Consider the following 22262-nt stretch of genomic DNA (forward strand, 5'->3'; position numbering starts at 1 on the left):
AGACTCTGCCACTGTGTAGCTGTGACCCTCCCTGTGACCCCACAACTCTGTCCCTGTCTCCCTCCCAGGTCTGATCCCTGTCACACTCCGGGCCAAGACCCCAAACGGCTGTTCTCCCTGCAGCACGTGAGCCTCCATCTCTACCCAGACACGCCCCCCGGCTCTGACCCCAGACCACGAGGACAAACCTGGAGAAGGGACAGAGCGCCGCCAGCACGGCATCGGTCCCCCGCGATCCTCTCCAGCACGGGGCACTGCCGACAAGCTCCCTGACCGTCTCCAGCGTCTTGCGCTCACAGGGGTGAGGCTGGACCTTGCAGTCTGTGTCCGCAGGGCACACAGATGGAGAAGACAGGGTTACGCCTCCTCCCCCTAGCCGTGGTTCCATCACCCTCAACCCTGGCCACCCTCTGCCTCTTGCAGGGCAGAGCATACCGGGGCAGGGCCCCTGCTCAGCACTGGCTGGGTGGCCGGGCTCTGAGCGTTTCCTCCGCACACAGCTTTTACATCCTTGCACATGTGTGTTCCTTTTACATAACGTGCTCCTGGGTAGACCCTGACGGTGACAACCAGGAATGCAGAGACCTCACCCCAGCTGAAGCTGACCATGTCGGGGAGCTGACTGCCTCTTCCCCCTGAGGAGGGGAGGGGTACAGGGGCCCCCTTGATCTGGGTCCCAAACCCTGGGCCCCTCTACCCCACAGAGACAAGCTCAGGGTTCCCAGCTGAGAAAGCCCACAGGGCCTGGCACAGGGGTCAAGAGAGCAGAGCACCCCGGCACCAAACCTGCTAGACCCCATTCCTCTTGCCTTCCACCTTCCTGGGGAGCCTCTTGACCTCCGGCCTTGGGGAACCGTCCCCACCCCCACTTTCACCAAGGGCAAGACCACTCCTTCCCAGCCTGGAAGGCCTTACCTGGAGAGGCAACGGTGCAGACAGCAGACTTGCTGAGGGTGCTTAAAAGACCGTTGGTGGCATCCTCTGCCTGCTCGGCCATGAGCACGTGCTGCTCCTTCGGCTCACTGGCCAGTGTGTGCAGCTCCTCCCACCTGTCCCCAGGCCCCAGCGGAGAAGTGAGAGCCGCTCCTTGCCCACCCTACACCATATACCCTGCACCATGGGCTCCTTGTGGACAGCAACATGACCCCACCGCTCCAGAGTCCAGCCAGGCTGCAGATACGGTCCAGAAGTGAACCAGAGCAAGACCCCGAGGATGCTCAAGCATGGGTCCTAACGTGTGCCTGCCAGAGTTCACCAACTTCCTCAGAGGAAAGCCTCCCCCTCAGATCCAGCAGCTCTTATTGGAGACACGGTCCTCACGGATGTAGTGGTCTGGCCGCATCACCCAGAGCCGATGAGAAAAACATAACCAGAAAGGAAATGAAGGAAAGTGGTTGTACGTGGTGGCAAGACGAGAACAAACAAGGCCAGCTTGTGACAGAGAAAAATCCTGAAGAATGAGAGACAGGGGACGAACAAACTCAAAAGGCCAGCAACGTGAGGCTGTGTGGAGGAAGGAGCCAGCACACTTTGAGAGCCAGAGGGCACTGCTCTTAGGGCCCAGGACAGAAATGGCGAGTGGCATGATAACCTGGGCCGTGAAGAAAGGGTTAAATAATGCTGAGAAAGCTTTCTGAGAAGACAGGGTAGTCAGTAATGTGTTTAGAATCTTGCCCATTGGAAATTCATCCAAACAGACCAAGGTTTGGCATTATGGCTGAAACTTCATTCATCTCTAAAATTCACTTATGTAAAACTCCCCAATCTCCTCTGAAGCCATGGAAGCCAGACCTTCCCTCCAGGAGGAGGACAGCACCTGGCACACACAGGGGGCTGTTCAGAGGGCCGCTCTCCCAGCCCAGCAGCACATTTTCACAAAAGCCAGAGCTGAGAACCATCAGGGAAGGGGCTCAATGAATACTACCAGGAGGAAAGAGGCAGGTTTTTAACCCCATACAGAGCCTCACCCTGCCCACAGCAGTGGCTCTCAACTTTGGGGGGCATCAGAATCACTGAGGGCCAGATAAACTGCCGATGGAGGCACCTCGCCCCAGAGTCCTGGATTCAACGGGGTAGGGCCCGATCGTGTGTGTTCCTAACACGTTCTCACTTGCTGATGCCGCCGGTCCAGGAAACACACTTTGAGAACCAATGGTCAACAGTGACCCAGCCTTCGACCAGCAGTTGGGTGAGAGGAGTCAGGAGAGCCTAGAAACCCAATGGGCTTCCTCAGATGGTTCCTGTGGCTGAGCAATGTCCCCTCTCCTGACCCAGGGCTTCTCGAGTCCTCTAAGTGAGGGCTACTCAAAGTATGGTCTGTGGGCCGATGCAGGCCCCCATACTGTTTCACCCTCGTCCAGAACCAGACAAGCACAGACACTGAGAATGAACACTCAGAACCTAGTTGTACAGCAACTTGACAGAGTCCTTTTCGGTCTGCTTGAATCAAATAGTCAACATTTGAGCTCAGAGTCTTTCTTTTTTATTTTACTTTCCTAGTAGTTCATTTGTATTGTATTTCTCTAAAGTCTCAGGCCATGATGGATTAACACACAAAGCAAGGCAAACTGGACCCCCGCCACAGATGGTCTGAGGAGCACTGCTCCCACTAGCAGCTAGAGAAGCCCAGAACTGGCCATGGATTTCCACCATCTGGGAGGCTCCAGCCTCACCGACAAACCGGGCAACTCTGATGTGCACGGTAGTCTATTCAGCACCGGTGGGTGGAGGGGGGCGGGGCGGGGTAGGTGAGCCAGGAGGCAACACCCTCGTCTCCTCTCTCACCGATTTATCTCCTCACATGCGAGGACACACAAAGAGCCCATGGTAAGGCGGTCTCGCCACCAGGAACACACAACAGCATGGTGACGGTGGTGGCGACCGTCAGCACCACCAGGACGTGGCCTGGAATGTCCCCTTGGTACTGCACATGCTGGCCCGTGGGGGTCTTCCCTCTCTGCACTCAACCCCTAGGCGATCCTCAGGCGATAAATGCCATCCTCAAGTGCAAGGTCTCTGTCTATCCTCTCTCTTGTGCCCCAGACTCCAACATCCAGCTGCTGACTCAGCTTTTGTCCCATCTGCACCTCAAACTTGGGTCTGAAACAGAACTCTGCTTCCCTGATTCTTCCCCAGTCCTCCCCATCTCAGGAAACAACACCCCCTTTCCCTGTGGGGCTCAACCCCAAATCCTTGACTCTTCCTTCCACGTTCCATTCAGTGGCCACTCTGAGGCTCTGCCTTCAGAACAGACCCTTGGTCCGACCATTCCTCAGCGGCTCCCAGTGCTTCCCCACTACACGCCACCGTTACCTCTTGTGTGAGCAGCTCCAAAGGCTGCCCGACTCGATACCGCACGTCCCCCAAAATGGCTTCTCCTTCCACCTCTATTCTCTACCTGGCAGTCAGTGTCATCTTGTAAAACAGTAAGCCGATACATGTCATTTCCCAGCTCGAAGTCATCAAAAGAATTCCCAATCTACTCGCAATAAACTCTTAAGTCTTGACTCCGACCCACGGAGTCTCTAGACCTGACTCCCACCTACCTCTTCTGCCCCGTTTCTTGTAATCCACCCCTTGTTTGCGCCTTCCAGACACTCCCTGGTGGACACACTAAGCTAGCTACTGCCTCAGGGCCTTTGTGCTTGCCACCCACCTGCCTAGACTGTTCTTTTTCCTGCTGTCTGGAAGGCTTGCTACTCCTTTCACTCAAGTTTCTGCTCAGAAGTCAACTCCTGACAGACCCCCCCAAAATAGCAGGGCTCGCTAATGCCCATCACTCTGTTAATCTCCTCCCTTACTTTTTCTCTTTTGCACTTTATTTCCACCTGAAAGGATATTACTTGTTTATTCACTAGTCTATCATCTAGTTCCTTTCCTAGAATGGAAACTCCGTGAAGGGCAGGCACCTGGTACTGTCTCTGCATCCCGAGAACTTAGAATAGCATCTGGCATATCTATTGACTGAGAGAACAGAAAATGTACTAAAGTTAATAAAGAAATTTCTGTGTGCGGGCATAGTACCAGGACCAGAGTCATTTCACTTAACACCCATGACAACGAGGGGCCCACAGAGGCACCTCCAATTTTAAGATTGGGAGCAGTGAGGATCCGTGGAGAGCGCCTCCCAGCGTCTGGAGAAAGGAGCGGCCCGCCACAGACCCCCACTCTCCTGGCCTCAGGAGCGGGTCTGTGACTCAAGCTAATGAGAAGCCTTTCTTGATTATTCAACTGGAAACGGGAAACAGGAGTCTTTCTCTCGGGGGTGGAGCTGGGCGCTGCCTGCAGCCACGGTTCCAGGTCGCTCTGAGGGCCAGGCTGAGGGAACGGCAGATGCGCGCGGAGGACACAAAGGGTCTTCACGGCGTTCAAGGCCCTGGCTCCTGCTCACCCCAGGGGACCTCCCCCCTGGACCCACCCAGTACAATTAGAGGAGTCCCTGACTTTCCACTTCCGCCCCAAGGAATTTGAGTCAGGTTTCTGGCACTGACAAGCCGGTACTCGGACCAGAGACAACGCGCACTCTCAGATTCAAGCTCCCTGCGCTCCGGCGCCACGTACAGAGTGAGGAAAAGACAGAGCCCGGGAAGGACCAGGGCGGTTTGGCCGGATCCCCTCCCGCCCCGTGGCTGTGAAGAGTCTCCACAGTCTGTAGGGCGACCCAGCGCCACCCAGGCTTTTACCTCGGAAACCGGACCCCGACGGCAAATATGGTGACGCCTCTTTCCTTCAGCTGCTCGGCGGGCGTCGCCACTTGCCCTTGGGACCGCCCGTCAGTGGAGACGACCAGGATCTGGGGCACAGAGGCATTTCTGCCCCCGGGGAACCCCTTGCGCAGAAGGTATTTCAGGGCAAGGCCTGTGTCTGTGCGCCCTCCTCTGAGCTCACAGGGAAGGAGAAAACAAGGTTAAGCGTCAGTCACCCACAGATGTGACAGCTGCGCTCTCCCAGCAGAGGCCCCAAGTGACAATTCCAGCACGGGACGTGCACTTTCTCACCCCCTGAACCACACTGGAGAGTAGAAATGCACTTTTCCCGTGGACTGAAGGTTCACCCCGCACACTTCTGTTGTGTCACGTGATAGTGTCATTCTCTGGGCACGTCTTCTGTCTTCCCGCGCCCACCCCACCCCCCGCCTCCGGTGACAGCTCGGGGCTGACAACCCTCATTGTGTGCTAGTCTAACACCCACCTCCCGCCTCCCCCTATCTGTATCATTCCCTTTTTGTTATGGCCGGGGGCGGGGGGTGGGGGGTGGGAAGCAGGTCACTGAGCTGAAGAACACCGTGTGCATCTGTAAGAGTGATCAGAAGGCCTGAGGGGGGGTCACGTCTGTGATCAGGCCTTCCTGGCTCACTTTCCAGCTCAGGGCTGGGTGCTGCAAGGCTGAACTGATGGACGACTTCCAGATCAGGGGACGTTACAGAGGTCCCACCTCAGCACAGCCTTGTTAGAGGGACGGTCCACTGAGCTTGAAATTAAATCTTACAGTAGGAAGCTCACATCCTGGGGCGGTGGGTGGGGGAGAACTGCCGGCTCTCAGAGTCAAGTGGGCAGAACATGGTGATTCCCTACAATGGGTTTTAGGCCAAACCTTTCCGTGGTAGGCAACACATCTGACATAAAAACGGCTTTGAGGCTGATGGAATCACGGCGGATATTAACTGTACACACAGAGAAAACTGTTAGATCGTCGTTCTGAAATGCTAATCACAGACTGTAGATTTGGGGGTGCACAATTATTCTCAGATCACACTGAGTGTCAGTGAAGGCAATGCCTGCCTCCCAGAGGGCCCTACGGTGATTCTTCTAATGTGCAAACATCCAACTGACGGGAGGCACGGCCAATCTGTGTGTGTGTGTGCGCGCGCGCGTGTGTGTGTGTGTGTGTGTGTGAATGCTTGTGCGTGTGCATGTGTGAATGGGTGTACACTTTTGAAACGCAACACTGAAAACGCTCCGTTCTCATGCAAGCCCGACGTGGCCCTCCTGCCTGGGCATCTCTCCTGCTCTGGTCTCCTCCAAGCGGCTCCTGAGAGATCCCTCTAGGTTCCTTTCATTTAGTGGTTCCCTCTTCCTCTTGGTCCTCAAAGACCTCTCCATTCAGCAGAGAGGTGAGGGAAGAGCAAGGAGGAGTGTGCTTGGAAGGATTTATGGACCAGGCCCAGAATATTCTTTACTTTTACTGCTTTCTGTCCTAAGTGAGCTCTTTAAGGGCAATTCTCTCTGTGGAGCTCCACTAAGTTAATAAATGTCAACAAGAGTGGATAGCTCCCAGAATGAAGACTCTCTACTATATATCAGCATCTGCATCAATTAGAAAGCCAGTTTTCAGCTCATTGGTGTTTACTGTGGACCCTCTAAAGGGAAGATAGTGAGAGGGAGACCAGGAAGCATAGCATGACCCCAGCCCTCAACAAACTACTGGTCTAGCTGAAGAAATAGGACCTACCAGCAAATCATAATTATCAATCAAAGGATGACAACGAGAGATCTGAGGAGGGCTTCACTGTGGGGAAGAGCTGTAAGGAACAGGCTCCTCAGCAGGGAAAGTGTCTCATGGGGTCTTGGTGGGTCCATGGATTAGGAGAGGAAGACGCCGCCCCTCAGGGGAAAGGGTGTGAGCAAAGATGCTGGGGAACACCACCAACCGAGTCCTGGGTCTAGTGAGCACAGCCTGGCTTGGGCAAGGGGCTTATCCAAGGGGAACAGAGCATACCAAGTACCCACAACCCTCTTCACGCTCTGCTGGGTCACACATGAGATACTGAGGACAACCAAGAGGATTTTGGCTTCCGAGAAGACTGCCACTTTTACCAAAGCTCGTGTGTGTGTGTGTGTGTGTGTGTGTGTGTGTGGTCTTCCTCTAGGGTTCCTGGAAAGGCAAACTGTTTCCTGTTTCTAAAGGATAATACTAGCACTGAGTTGCCACTTCATGCCAAATATTTCACCTACTCCTGTTACTGAATGTAATCCTTCCAACTATGGTAAAAGGTACTCATTTAACAGATGAGGAAACTCCAGCCCAAAGGACAGTAATACTAAACGCTAATATTTCCAGAGCACTTCTCATGTGGCAGGCACGACTGTGGTTTTTTTGGTGTGTGTGTGTGTGTGTGTGTGTGTAGGTACTAAGCTCTGATAATTCTCACCATAGCTCTCTGAGATATGGGGAGTTCAGGGAAAGGCCTTATCGAAGGTCACACAGCTCATGAACGTGGAGGCAGGACTTGAACCCTGGGCCCTCCACCTCCAGAACCCAAGTTCTTAACCATAACATCACACAGCCATTCAAGTCGCCTGCCTCTCACCCAGCTAGTGGAGGTCAGAACTGGAGTTTAAACAGTCAGGCTGATTCCAAAGCCAGTGGTCTTTCTCTGCAGGGGTTGGCAAATTACAACCTGTAGGCCAAATCTGGTCTACTGACAGTTGTTACAGATAAAATTTCACTGGGAAACAGCCATGCCCATTCAATTACGTACTGTCTATGCAGAGACCACATGGCCGGCAGAGCCTGAAGTATTTCCTCTATGGCTCTTCACTGAAAAAGTTTGCTGACCCCTGCTCTAGACTATTCTACCTAAATGGTCACAATGCTCTCTGTTCATCAAAAGCCAAGGTGCCCCAGTGACCATGGAGCTCCCTGGGCCTTCAGGCCCCTGGCAGTGTGCCCTATGAGCCTCCTGGATGTGGGTAGAGAGAAATCAAATGTCAAAGACATGGGAGCCCAGGCTCCCAACTGTACTGGCCTGTGGGGCGTCTGCCCTTCCTATCACTCAGCACACAAATGCCTATGCTATCTGTCCTTCCACTTCTGCTCCTTAACCCGCCTTTCCCACTGGAACTCTCTGCAGGTCTGGTGAGATCCCTAAAGACTTCTGAACTCTGGGAAATGAGGAAAAACCCTGCCACCTCTGTGGTCCTTACTCTGTGGAGCATTTCTAACTTAGAGTCTGGCTCCAGACAACGGAGGTCTGAGGCCGGAGTCTCTCCAAAATTTTTCCAATTCCTCTCGAACGGGACTAAACCAGATTGAAAGTGAAGGCTCACAGACTGACTACTGTCTCGGGGAGTTGTGATTGCAATGCATGGAACTTTTTTGGCAGGGGTGGGGTGGGGTTCCAGAATCTAAACATTTTGCCACTCAAGTGGGTTAAGAACACGGGCTCCAGAGCCATGGGTGCTCAAATATTAGATCTGAAGTTTATTAGCCAAGCCAGTTTCCTTCCCTGTTAAGGTAGGGAAATTAACAGTAGTGAGGATTAAGTGCTGCACAGTGCCTCCTAGTACCTAGTGAGGACTCCATCAGTGGTAAGTTACCATGATAAACTAACAGTCCTAGTCTAAGAAGTTTATCTTTTGAGTTAGTCTCAAATTCCAAAGAGTTTAAAAATCTCTTGGGAGGCAGAATGATGGAGATTTTCAGATCCTATCACCAGAGACTCCAAATTGGTGGTGGGTATGTGACCAGGCTGAGAATCTACATTTCAAATCAGCTTCCTCTGCCCCAGGGAGTCTGATGCAGGTAATCTATGTAACAGATTCTGAAAAATAATTCATCAGAAAACTCACTGCAGGTAGAGGGGTTTGATTACAGGTGTTTTTTCTTTTTTTAATCAATAGACAAAAATCTTGGAATCAGTGTAAATGTATCCTTTTAGAAGAATGATTTAATATACTATGGTAGTTCAATTCATTGGGTTACTATATAACCATTAAAAAGGATCAACATGAAAAATAATGCAGCTTTATGCAAAAAAAAAAAACCCACACCAAATAATAAGTTAAAAAAGAAACAAATGCTTTGTAATTATAACTCCTCTAAAAGCTATCTTTGAATGTTACCTGTGGCTTGAAAGACACCACAGATAGCTATAAAAGGCTTTGCGCTAAGGTGAAGTGGTGCTATTTCTGGAGAGCTATCTAAATACAGTAAAACTCTGACAAAGCTACGCATGGGATCCAAAAAAATGCAATCACAGAAAATCAGAGTTGCGTTCTTGGGAGATTAGGGAAATGACTGAGGGACACTGCAGAGTCAGTTGGCCAGGAGCTCTGGACAGTCCGAACAGATTTGGCGGGCCATGCTCTATCTGATTTTATGCTATCACAGGGTGCAATACTTGATTGCAGTATTTTTTAAACTTCTTTTTGCAAAGCAGAGACAAGGGGTTGTCAGGACGGTTCCTTAGCCACCTCAAAACACATTTTCAGGGGATCGCTGTGGTCTAAAAAGGCAAGTATTGGGGGGTTTGGGTAGAGCTGTCCCAATCAGTCCAGCCTTTAAAATTTCACTGCAGAAAAAGGGTAGAGTCCCGGAGAGGTCATCACTCCCACTCAGCCAACATTCCTTTGTACTGATTAATAATAACGTCTTAATATTTAGTGTCCTCAGCGACCCTGCAACTGTGGCCAAAAAATTAGTTACTGCCTCCTTGCCTCGTTTCCTACCTCTTATAGTCATCCTCGGACACACAAGCACTAACCACGCACAGCCCCGTAAGAAGAGCAGACCTTGTTCAGACACACGAAGAGGCTTCTTTCTCCACCCACCGTGTCCTCATCTGGCACCTTACTGAGTCTCTGGGCTTCCTATGTTGTGAATAATACACTCAAGCCCTTTGTTAGGACTCTCAACACAGCTGAGAGGAGGGTCAACCAACTCTTCAGGGGGGTGAGAGGGGAGGGGAGGGTGGAAAGAAAGGACAGCTGGGCGGGGTCTACTGGACGAGCCCCCCGCCTCTGTGGTCCTGGCCGAGTCACCTGTTCCTGCTCAGCCTCAGGAGGCTCTTCCATAAAATAACGGGCTGGAGCAGATACTGGATGATCTCTAAAGTGCCTTTTTGAACCAATTTGCTGCAATTTGCTTAGTTTTCAGGAGAGAGCGGGGCCAGACGATGGGATCAAAGTCACCCAATTTTTGACTTTCAGTCCCAAACTTAAACCAACAGGTTACTTTTTCTTCTGCCAATGTTAGCATGCATGTAATGGGTACAAAGATGTTTTTGGGTAATAAAATGTTATATCAATAATGATGTACCTCATATACCATAAGATTCACCCTTTTAAAAGTATATAATTCCCTGTTTTAGTATATTCACAGAGTTGTGCAACCATCCCCACTAAGTCCAAAACATTTCATCGCCCCCAAAAGAAGCCCTACACTCATTAGCAAGCACTCCCTATTCCCCCTCCTCACCACCCCCAGGAGTGACTAATCTGCTTCTGTCTCCACAGATTTGCCTATTCCAGACATTTCATATAAATGAAAACATACAGCATGTGGTCTTCTGTGTCTGGCTTCTTTCACTGAGCATCCTATTTTCAAGGTTGATCCATGTTGGGGCATGAATCACGTCATCCTTCCTTTTTATGGCTGAATAATATTCCATTGTTTGGATATACCACATTTGGTTTATCTATTCACTCACTAGACATTTGTGTTGTTTCCATTTTTTGGCAATTATAAACAATGCTACTCTGAACATCAGTATACCAGCTTTTCTAGGGGCATACATTTTCACCTCGTTCAGAGTAGAGTCATTGGGTCATATGGTAAGTCTGTGTTTACCAGCCAGACTGTTTCCAAAGCTGCTGCACTATTTTACAATCCTACCAGCAGTGCATGAGGGTTCCAATTTCTCCACGTCCCTGCCGACACTTGCTACTGTCATTTATCTTAGCCTTGTGAATGGGTGTGAAGTGGGAGCTCACTACAGTTTTGATGTGATTTCCCTAATGACTAAGGACACTGAGCATCGTTTCAAGTGCTTATTGACCATTTAAATATCTTTTCTGGAGAAATGTCTGTTTACGTTTTCTCATTGGGATGATGAAAATGTTCTAAAATTAGATTACAGTAATGGTTGCATAACTCTGGAAAAAACACTCAAAAATCACTGAACTGTCCCTATGAAGTGAACTTTATGGTATTTAAATTATATGTCAATAAGGTGCTTTTAAAAGGCTAATGTGCATAATAATCATAGGGGAGGGAGGCAGTGGGAGAGACCTTTCAAAAGTACAGATCCTAAGTATCTAGTGTCTAAGTATCCTAAGCCCAGAGAAGGATTCAGTAGGTCTGGGAGGGAACCACAGCACCTGCATTTTTGACACACTCCCTAGGCAACTCCAACCCAGACCTTCTGACCAAAGATCTCAATTTAACAAGGGCCGCTCTGGGTATCGGAGCCCAAGACTGTTTCTCCATAGGAAACCATTCTTGGAGGGGTAGAAGGCTCCAAAGAACTAGGAGAGACCAGTGTACACTAATGTCATTTTTAACAAACATTTCAATGTGCTCTTTTCCCTTGTACTTTCTTGCATTTGACTTGCCTCTCATTCTGCTCAGGGCACCCCTGGGCTGGGATAAATAACCTGAGATGAAGCCACTGGGGGTGCGTATAGGGTGCCTATAGGGCCCCCAAAGTTCCTGCTGTGCCCAGTGTGGGAGTGCGGGCTTCTTGAGGGCACTGGCAGATGTACAGAGGCCCATGACTGGGAAAAGGGCCGCAGAGTCTAGGGCCTTTGCAACTGAAGTTGGTGGCTGGCTATAAAGGGCTGGGGCCATGGACATCAGTGGGACATCAGTGGGACTTCAGTGGGCACACCTACAAAAGGGGCAGCAGACACCACAGAGGATCCAGAGATCAGAGTGGAAGTGTGGGTTTGTAAACGTGTGTGTGTAGCATGCATATATAACACACTTTCATATAAAGATGTATGTGTATATAATACACATGTATATAAAACATAAAATGTGTATATTTACATATGCATATTTGCATATACACACACATCAGCTGACTCGTGAGGTGAATAATGTTATGACCCTACTACATACATAATTTATAGGGCATGTATGTGCATGAGCTCTCTAGAACAGTCACACTGGAGGACAATCAACATAAATAGCTAATAAGAAATTTTTAAAGCATTCTTAATAACAGAAGAACACTGACTCTTTCTAGAAGACAAAAACGAGGCTCCAAGAAGTACGGTGAGCCATCCCAGCCACAGTGGTGACCAGGGAAAGAACTGGGAGAAAGAGCCAGAGTTCTTCCCACCGCCCCATGCTCTTGACGGGTCTCAACCTTCACTAGCCACTTGGTCCCAGGTTAACTAGCAACTCCACACAATAGCAGCAAATAGACTTTCTTTTTTAACTTGCATGTAAGTTCCCACCTGGGACACTGTTATGTAATAATAAGGAGCAGTCTTGAGAAGGGAATTCTCATTACAGACTGTGTACAGCGGGGGTTCCGGAAGCCAAACCACAGCCCTCCCTCGGGCCAACCACACCCTTCTAGGGAGCGATCTGAAGAGCCCCTGGCTTCATCCTAACCATGGAGGCATCTGATCATACATACTTGAAGACCATCCTCTTGATTTTTGCCTTCACCTCCTGTTGGGATGAAAACGAATCCAAGCGGAATTCCAGACGAGGAGCGGAACTGAACTGGAGTGCTCCCACTCTGACCTGCAGTAGGAGACAGAGGGCCCAGGGGTCTGAGAGCGAGGTCAAGTCCCAAACAATCCTAAGGGACAAGAAGGGACGAGAAAGGTGAATGACCCTGCCTCCCGCCCACTCCACAAATACCAGTACCAGGGTTTTCTCCAGTGTCCCTGAAAGAAGGTTCCAAAGACCGGGAGGAGCATCTGGAAGGAAACAGCGACTCTGCCTATGTGCTGTACCGACAACCACCAGTTCAAACTTCTCAGCCCACATTCTGGCAGCTCTCCCGGCTGGGGCTGTGAGCATCTCTAGGGCTGGGTTTCTGGTCACACTTCCAAAGGCCTCCCAGGTGCAGGTACTGTTTTCAGCAATCTCACACATTATTTCATTTAACCCACAGAGGCGCCATCAGTACTCACGTAGCTGCTGGAGAAACTAAAATGCAGAGAGGACAGGGATCTGGCCCAGGGCTAGTGAGAAGGGGAACCAGGCCGTTGGACTTTGTGCCTCCGGTGCTCACTAAGCCTCAGTTACACCGCTTGCCTCCTTAGCCAGCGCGGGCCTGCAGCAGCATGCTGCAGAAGTGAACGGGTGGGCGCGGGGCGGTCCTCCCAGGCCTGCTCCTGCCATGCTGGGGAAAAGCCAGCTCTCCTGACCGGAGTCACACTGGAGGACATGCAACACTGGAGCTGAAGGGCCTGCGCAGGGGAAGGAGTCAGAGCCATGGGTGATTCCAGACTTGGCCTCCTCATTCAGGAGGCCTTTTGAGAAACTCCAATGCCTTCCAAAACCAGAGAAGGGAAACTGAATAAAGTCACTTTCTGGGCCCTTAGGACACTAGCCTGTCTCGAGCAGAAAAGGCTATACACATTTAGGCCTCCTCTCGAGGGCCCACGCCCTGTACCCAATCATTGGCTCTCCAAAACCCCTGGAGAAACTGCATTCTCACTACTATGCTCTTAACCAACCCCAATTCTGGCCAAGATTGCAAACAGGCCAAGTGATTCATATTTCAGTAATAAGGCTGCCTTTTACCTACTACTTGAACTCCTTCACTGCTGATCCCTGAACAGACTTGGTGCTTTGGAGACCGTCAAAGCACTCAGCCCCACCGGGCCAGCTGTGTCTGCTCCCAATGAGCATAGCCCAGCAGATCTTGCTTTAACAAGAAGTTCTAAGGAGGAGCTGGTGAGAGTCTTCAGTAGGAAGAAATTTAAGTCTTGGGGGGGGGTGTGTGTGGGGTGTGTGTGTGTGTGTGTGTGTGTGTGTGTGATGGACACTGGAAAACAGCAGTAGGGAAGCTCAGGAGATTCTGAGGAACAACCCTTTGGAAATCTCCCTTGAAGTCAGCTTGTGATCAAGGTGGCATCTCCAACTAGTGGGGGAAAGATAGTCCAGTCAGTAAGTGATACTGGGACAACTGAACAGCCACCTACAAAATAGAGGATCAATCACAAATGGATTCAAGATTTGCACATGTAAGAATGTAACCATGAAAGTTCAGAAGAAAACTTGAATGTCTTCATAACTTCAAAGTGGAAAAAGACCTGTGCCTTGAAATCCAGAAGCCATAAAGGAAAAAGTTGATAAATCTGACTACATAAAGAAAAGTTCTGGGACACTTGGGTGGCTCAGTCATTAAGCGTCTGCCTTCAGCTCAGGTCATGATCCCAGGGGCCTGGGATAGAGCCCCACGTCAGGCTCTTTGCTCAGCGGGGAGGCTGCTTCTCCATCTCCCTCTGCTCCTCCCACTTCTTGTGCTCTCTCTCCCCCAAATAAATAAATAAAATCTTTAAAAAAAAAAAAAAGTTCTGCAGGGCAAAACATGCCACAATGCAATAAAAAATGAAGACAAACAGAAAAGTTGTTTGCAGCTCAAGTCAGAGGTACAGGGTTAGTTTTCCCAATATGTAAAGAGTGTCTAGGAATTCACATGTAATAGACCAACAACACAATAGAAAAATGGGCAAAGTGATCACACAGGAAATACAAATGTCTCTTTAGGATGAGAAAAGATGCTTAACTGTACCACAGGGAGATGTAGCAAAAAGCTAAATACAATGTTTGCAGGGGAAACTAGCAAGTTCTCAAACATTTCTGGTAAGAACATAAATGTTACTGCATCCATGCAGAGCACTTTGTCAATATTTATTGAAAGTTACAATTGCAGGGGCACCTGGGTAGCTCAGCATCTGCCTTCAGCTCAGGTCATGATCCTGGGGTCCTGGGATAGAGTCCCGCATCAGGTTCCCTGCTAAGTGGGGAGTCTGCTTCTCCCTCTTCTCCCCTCAACTCCCTGGCTCGTGCTCTCAATCTCTCTAATAAATAAATAAATAATCTTAAATAAAAAGTTACAATTACATAGGGCTAGTGGGAATTTATCCTACAGATATACTTCCATATGTGTGAGATAATGAATTTACGAGCTCACAGTGTATTTGTAATATCAAATGTCAATAAAGGATTGGTTAATTAATCCTCAGGAAATCCTTATGATGGAACGTAAGCTGTAAAAAATAATATAGATCTATATTAAGGCCAGGTTACCTATATACCTACATATGGAAAGAATTCCAAGATAACATGAAGAGGAAAAGGTGAGGGATGGAACAGTGCATATAGCATGATATACTTCATATTCCTTTGTTCGCATGAAGCGATTCCGGAAGGATGCTCATGGAAGCAGGTAGGGACAGGGGCGCCTGAGTGGCGCAGTCGGTTACATGTCCAACTCCTGAGTTTCAGCTCTGGATGTGATCTCAGGGTCATGGTATTGAGCCCAGCATCGGGCCACACGCTCAGCATGGAGTCCGCTTGAGACTCGCTCTCCCTCTCCCTCTGCCCCTCCCTACCATGTGTGCACGCTCCCTCTCGCAAATAAATAATAAATAATAGATCTTTTTTAAAAAAGCAAGCAGGCAGGAAAACTGGGCGGATGGAAAATATGTGAGTAGGGATACTCGGCATTGAATGTGTTTTAACTGAACCATGTGAATGATTACTTGGTTAAAAAAACAACTCCCTTGAGACCAGCAGCAGCTGGGTGTATTTACTCGAATCAAACAGGAAGGCTACAACTTCAAAACAAAACAAGATGGAAATAGCTTGAGTCAGTGGTTAAGGCATTTAATGTAATTGGTGGTTTGGGAGCAAAGCAGTTGCCTTTTATCTTCGGTTTACTGTATGCTCAGGAGAGAGCCTGCTCAGATTGCTCACCACTCTATAATCGCTCTGCTCTCCGCTGCAATCACTGTATTAGAGCCAGGAAGTGAACTTCTCGGCTTTTAATTGCTGGGAGGAAGACTTCAAACACCTTCCTTCGACCTCCACAATGGAGCATCCATGACAAGCCTTAACTTATAGCGACTTGAAAGCTAAAGTTTTACAAAGTAAAATAAGGTGCAGGTCCCTTGCACATGGAGGAATAAGGAGTCAGAGAAATGAAGCAGCAAAAGCAGAAAGCCTGAAGCACAAATCAGATCGAACCGTCTTTAACGGCTCTCCTGCAAACACCCTTTGCTAGCATTCCAGCAAGTCTGAGCGGCTTGAGGTCCGCATGCTCACTCACTCACTGAAACAGACTGCGCTCCCAACCCCCTTGCTCAACGAGTCTTGCTGCGAGAAAGTTTTTCTCAGGTCCAGCCCAAACAGAGCCCTCTGAATGCCCAGATTCTGTCTGAATGAAATAGAGCCACTCTGCACCCTCTTTCACCTGAACGTGATAATCAGCTTCCTTCATCTATGGAAGTTTCCAGGGCTCTCACTGTTCTGGCTCCTTGGGGTGGGTACTGCCTGGTTTGCCAATTTCTAACCTAAAAAATCAGCCTCCGGAACATAATGCCATATTTTAGATGTAGTCTTGCAACACCGGGTTTTAATTCCCTGAACTCTGGGGACCTGTGGTTGACACAGCTGCACCAGCACACACCAGCCATGAAGTCTTTTGTGGTGGTTTTCCTACCCTCTTGGCGGACTGTGAGTTCCATCAGCACCCACCCCTTACACAAATACAAACACACACACACAGTGCCACCATGCCAGCTATCCATCTGCCATGTGATAGGGTGTGACTTCTGAGGGTCACCTCATCCTGACCCAGGAACCACCCACAGGGAGGGACAAAGGACCTAATGGAGCAGGTCCTGAGCTGAGCGTCAAGAGCCCCAGCCCTTCCACACTTAGCTGTGTCCTCCGGTTACTGTGTGACCCCAGGCAGTTACTTAGCCTCTCTGAGCCTGTTTCTTCATCTGTAAAATGCTCACCAATAATCCACACAGCTCTTCTCTCCCAACCTACCATCCTCCGGGGCCTCCAGGCCACCCATTTCAGGACACGCACTACCTCACTGCCAACATCAAATGTTTGATCTTTATGGCTCTTTCTCCACAAATAACTCATGAAACTTCATGGGGGAAACACCTCCCTTGAAAAGCAGGACCCTGTGCAGAAGAAGGTGGGGACTCAGCAGTCCTTGGCCCCGGCCCTCAGAGGACCTGCAATGGCTTCACAGATGGAACTTCCAGGCGGCTCAAGCCCAGATGGAATGGTTTCTGCTACGGTGTCTTTGGATGGCCGTGCCGGACAGCCTGCGGTCCAGGACGATGTGCTCACTCTCCTCAAATTACCTGCCATTCTGGAGAAAATCTGGCTTTCATTAAAAGCCACTTTTGCTCTTCAGTCCTAGAGGTTTTTCTGGGATTAACCCAGGAATGTCATCTTAGAAAACCACTTCCTTCTGCAACCTGTTTGCAAGTAGTCTCTAATTCAAGTTAAGTATGGCTTTTCAGACCAAAACACCCTTCTTAAATTTTGATTTTTGAGTAGGTTCACACGGTTCAAAATCCATCAAGTATAAAAAAAAAAGTAAAACGGATGAGTCTCCTCCTGGATTTGTACCCCATCTGCTCAGTTCCTGGCCTCCCCCTTGAGAGCAAATCACTGCTCTTAGCCTCTTTACAGATCTCTCCAAGTACAAACATAGACCTTTTACCACCCTTTCTTTTTCATAAAAAGTAACATGTTACATATACCATTTGCACCTTACTTTTCACTCTCATCTGGGTTGAGTCCCCTCCATCCAAGAGAGCTTCCCCATTCACTTTCTACAGCTGCCCCATGTTTCCCTTATGAATGCACCCTAATGAAATCACCTGTTCCCTGTGAATGGGCATGTGGATTACCTGAAATCTTTTACAATCGTAAACAACTCTGCAAGGAATAACTGTGTGATATTTTGCATCTGTGGGAGTATCTGCAGAATAAATTCCTTGGGGTGGAATTCCTGAGTCACAGGGTCCAGGCCTTTGTAATTCTGACAGACGCTGCCAGATTCCCTTCCTAGAGGTTGCACCAGGTTATACTCCCACCATCAGTGCAAACCCATTTCTACAGATCTGCCACCAGGGCAAGTCACCAAACTGGACTTTTGCTTATCCAGTAAGTGAAAATGGTATTTCGGTGGGAGTTGTGTTTGTTACAGTGGGTGAGGCTGGGCATCTCTTCATATGTCTAAGGGCCACTTGTGTTTCAATTTCTGAGAACGGTATTCGTTGCCCATTTTTCTACTGGGTTGTCCCAAGATGCCCCTTTTAGCAGTGAGAGCCACAGTCAGCACAATCTGCTGCTATTTAAGAGCGGCTCTCAGAGCCAGGAAGAGCAAGAAATGAAGAAACTGGCTGGATTCACTCAGGCAGGAGGAGCTCCTCTCAAGTGAACCTACGGGGTGGGAGCTGCACTTCATACTGCGACTCTGGTCTTCCGAGGTAGAGTTTTTGTCTGTCCGTATGCTTTCCCTTCTCCACTGTTCCATAAACACATCTCGCTAGTGGGCAACCGAGAACGCGGATCAGCCCATGACTCACACGTGGCCAGAGCCTCTAACCCCTCTGACTCCGGGGATTGGTCAAGGGATTGTCATGTGACCTACGCCTGCCCAGTGGGAGCCCTCCCCGGGACCTTCCGCCGTGTGTGCCGGGAGAGAAACCCACTTTCTTTTAACCGGGATCACTAGGTTGAAGGGCAGTGCGGGGCAGATCTTCCATGTAAGGAAAGCCTGCGTGGGAAGGAAGCCAACCAAGGAACACAAAACTGACGGAATGAGCCCTTGGATCCTGCCATGCCTAGAACCAGGACCCATCCCCTTGGTCTCCTGTTCCACGAGCCAGTAAATGTCCTCTTCTTCTTTTTTTAAAGAGTTATTTATTTATTATTTTAGAGACACAGAAAGAGAAGAGTGTGGGCACTCACGAGCCGGGGAAGGGGCAGAGGGAGAAGGAGAATCGCCAGCCCCCGAGGCGGCCTCGGTCTACTTAAGCGGATGCCCAACCCACTGGGCCACCCAGGCGCCCCATAAATGTCCTCTTCTGCTTAGAACTGGATTTCTGTCACTTGCGACCACAGATGCCCTAATACAAAGATGACAAGACGTGCACTCACCCTCTCAGGGTTGATGTCCAGAGCGTCACAGACCATGATGGCAAAGTGCTTAGACCTTTCAAAGCTCCGCTTCCCGACACTGTGCGATCCGTCTATCAGAAACAGGACGTCCACTGCAGCCGAGCACTGCATCACTAGGGGAGAGCCGAACACAGTGGTTGACAGCCGGCTTCCCTGCCCTCTGGTTCCCAGAGGGTCTCCCGCCCGAAGCAGGGTGGAGGCAGAAACAACTCTGGGGTGGATCGGGTTGGGGTGAAAACACCACAGGAGAAGGTCCCGGCCAGAGGCGGCTCTCCTCTGCAGCAGGAAGTACGCTCCCCTGCCCCGCCCCCCACAGTGGGCACAAAGCTCACCAACAGGCCCTTGCGTGGAAGTCTCTGCAATACTGGAGGAGTCTAACTCAACAATGCGAATGGAGCCCTAAGAGGACAGGCTACTGGACCAGTGAGGGATACCGAAGAGCCTTGGTCCCAGCCCTTGGGGGCCACGATCTAGTCCAGGAGCCAGCCAGATACCCTCGTGCATGAGGCTGCATTACCCCAGAGTTCAAGCGAGGACAGCACTGACTGTGTCTTCCCTATATGCCATGCACTGCCTCTGACACTTTATATGTGCTAATTTAATTCTTATAACCACCCTAAGATAGATTGCTATTTTTTAATTTTTTTAACAGGTTTATTGAGATACAATTCACATACCAAAGAATTCATCCATGTAAAGTATACAATTCTGGGGGCACCTGGGTGGCTCGGTTAAACATCTTGATTTCAGCTCCAATCATGATCTCAGCGTTGTTGAGACTGGGTCCCGTACTGGGCTCTGCCCTGAGTGTGGAACCTGCTTGGGATGCTCTCTCTTCCTCTCCCTCTGCCCCTCCCCAACTCATGCACGCATTCTCTCTCTCTCTCAAAAAAAATTTTTTTTAATTAAAAAAATAGAGTAAAATATATAATTCAGTGGCTTTTAGTATATTCACAGATACATTCCATCCTTGCCACAGTCATATCAGGACATTTTTCCATCACCTCAAAAAGAAACTCTAGACCCTTTAGCGATCAGCTCCCTACCTCCCCACCCCACCCCTAAATAGATGTATGGTTTTTACTCTCAGTGGAGAGATGAGGAAGGACACAGGACAATTCAGTAACCTCCCTAAGGCCAAAGTACCAGTAAGCGGTGGAGCTGGGAAGCAAACTCAGGCTGTCTAGCTACAGAATCCACACCCCACCACCTCAACGTCAGGATGTAGGAGAGTGGAAGTCAGAGAAGCACCAGCGAGAAGGCACCACCCAGAGGTGGTGCTCACCAGAAGCACCAGAACGCAGTGACTGAGGGGGATTTCACGGGAGAGGAAGGGAGGGACATGCAGGGTCTCTGGGAACAGGCTGGTGTGGCTTGAGCGGTGGAGTGGATGCTGAAAAGGGTGGAAGACGAAGGAACACGGAGGGAGATGAAGCTGGCTGGGGAGACGGTGGTCACATAGCAGAGGACTCCCGAGCAAGACCAAGAAATTCAGCAACAAGGATTTACCCAAGGTTTTCACCCAGGATGGGGACCTAGGTCAAGCCTGTTGGGGGGAAAATGACTCTGGCCACAGTGTGAAAGGAAGATGGGAGTGGGGCAGGAACATTCTGGAGTCAGGCAGAGGCCAACATGGGGGTCTAGAAGGTTGACTAACACGTAGGCTTACTTTTGTTGGCCGCTGAAATCTTCCCAGTGGTCTCCCTGCTTACGTGGACTTCCTGAAGAGGATGAGACTGGCGTACTAGGAGAGAAGACACCAGAAGCAGTCATCACAAAGCAGAGAGGGGAGGAGTCTTTGTCCACATTATGTGACCAGAACCAACAGGCAGTGAAAGGGAAAACTGGAATGTGGAGGAATTTAAGGACGTTGCATCTCAAAAATCACCAGAAACCCCTCCAATTGCTTCATCAGGTATCTCTGTATTTAAATTTGGGCATTTTGAAGCAAAAAATTAAAAATATACATAGAAGGGGATTCAGAGAGCTTGTGATTCTGATGAGTTTTGCCCCTGGTTAGGCATAAAAACTGGGTGCCCCTCCAGGGTGCAGCACCTTACCATAAAAATTAACCTTGGATATAAACATACAATTCAGAGACAAGCACAAGGGAAACTGTTTGAACAGGTGACAAAATGTTTTTAACCCAAACAATAAGATACCCTTTTAACTACAAAATTAAATGACCAGCTTCTACATTTAAATGTAAATGGGGAAAGATCAAATCAGGAGAAACCTTCCCAGTGGTGGCCCTGAAAACTGGTAGAACCCTTTTAGAAAACAATTTGGCCAAATGAATGAAGAGTCATAAAGCAGCCTACAGCCTTTGCCCCTGTAGTATGGCACCTGGGAAGGGATTCGAAGGAAGAACAATTTTAGAGAAGGGAAAAGGTACATCAGGATTCTCCTTTCAGGGTTACTTGTGATGGAGGAATGGTGGAGATAACAAATATCCAGAAAGACAGGGCTATGAGTAAACGCTGATAAATGTGTTCAGTGCAATTAATATGAACAAGGGCTAAGAAGTTTTGGGATAGGAAGTTCCTGGTATATCTTTCGTTCTCTTATATGATGTCCAGTAAAATGGTAATGATGGTACGTTTAAAAAATAAACTCTTGAGAGCAGGGGTAACATGCTAAGGAAGCCCCAGACTGCTGAACACGAGCCAATCGTGATGGAAGTCCTAAAGGCCATGAGGGTGCCACCTGGAGGGCTATTCTGAAAAGCCAAGTGCACTCGATTGATGGCTACCAGCAGGAGTCCACACGCAGAAGCTTTATAAATATCCACGTGTGGTGGGTAAGCAAGGAGGAAATACAGTGAGGTGGGCAGAGCAGGGGAGCAGGCCAGGCAGGGGGCAGATGAAGAAATGTGGGGGGGCTGTTGGGAAAGGGGGTAACAGGGAATGGGGGCGGGGAATCACGCCAGGCAGGTACATTGGGCCCAAGGGGATCTGTGACTGCCAAGAAAGTCATTAGGAGGGAAAAAAAACAAAAGAAAAAGTCAGGGTCTGGGGTGGGGATGCCTCTTGCTTGTGACACACACCCCCTTAGTCAGCCACCCCCTGGGCTCGCCCCAGCCCCATCTTCTCTGGCTCCTCTCCACTCACTACTCACCAGTGCAAACTAACGTATCTCCCAGTTCTCCCCACCTAACCTTCCAGTGGACGGTTTCTGCTCACCTGATAGGCCCTTCCCTCAATCTCGACTCACAGAGGATGGTTCTTGGCCAAAATACGGAACCAGCCATTAGCCCCGCAGACAAGAGTATTGGACAAAAATCTGACAGTCTGCCACTGCGGTTTTGCCACCAGAGGCAGAAACAAGACAAACTACAAATAAAGACCGTAGAC

At 49.5% G+C, this 22262-nt stretch overlaps 1 protein-coding gene across 8 annotated transcripts in view; it reads right to left on the minus strand.

Annotated features, from left to right (window-relative positions):
• VWA2 (von Willebrand factor A domain containing 2) overlaps positions 1-22262 on the minus strand; it is a 53584-nt gene that overhangs the window by 21473 nt on the left and 9849 nt on the right. For all 8 annotated transcript variants that reach the window (XR_012381652.1, XM_073904168.1, XM_073904169.1 and 5 more), the window contains 6 exons: positions 20579-20653; positions 18889-19022; positions 12368-12477; positions 4683-4877; positions 916-1049; positions 189-321 (listed from right to left, as the gene is read on the minus strand). Coding sequence is in view for 7 of the 8 variants with exons in the window: in XM_073904168.1 (XP_073760269.1) it covers positions 189-321; positions 916-1049; positions 4683-4877; positions 12368-12477; positions 18889-19022; positions 20579-20653 (781 nt within the window). In the remaining variant the exon portion in view is untranslated. The remainder of the gene's footprint in view (positions 1-188; positions 322-915; positions 1050-4682; positions 4878-12367; positions 12478-18888; positions 19023-20578; positions 20654-22262) is intronic.

Source organism: Callorhinus ursinus, unplaced genomic scaffold (genome assembly GCF_003265705.2).
Source record: "Callorhinus ursinus isolate GAN/ISIS: 27379988/994484 unplaced genomic scaffold, GSC_fseal_2.0 scaffold20, whole genome shotgun sequence".
NCBI classification, from domain to species: Eukaryota; Metazoa; Chordata; class Mammalia; order Carnivora; family Otariidae; genus Callorhinus; species Callorhinus ursinus.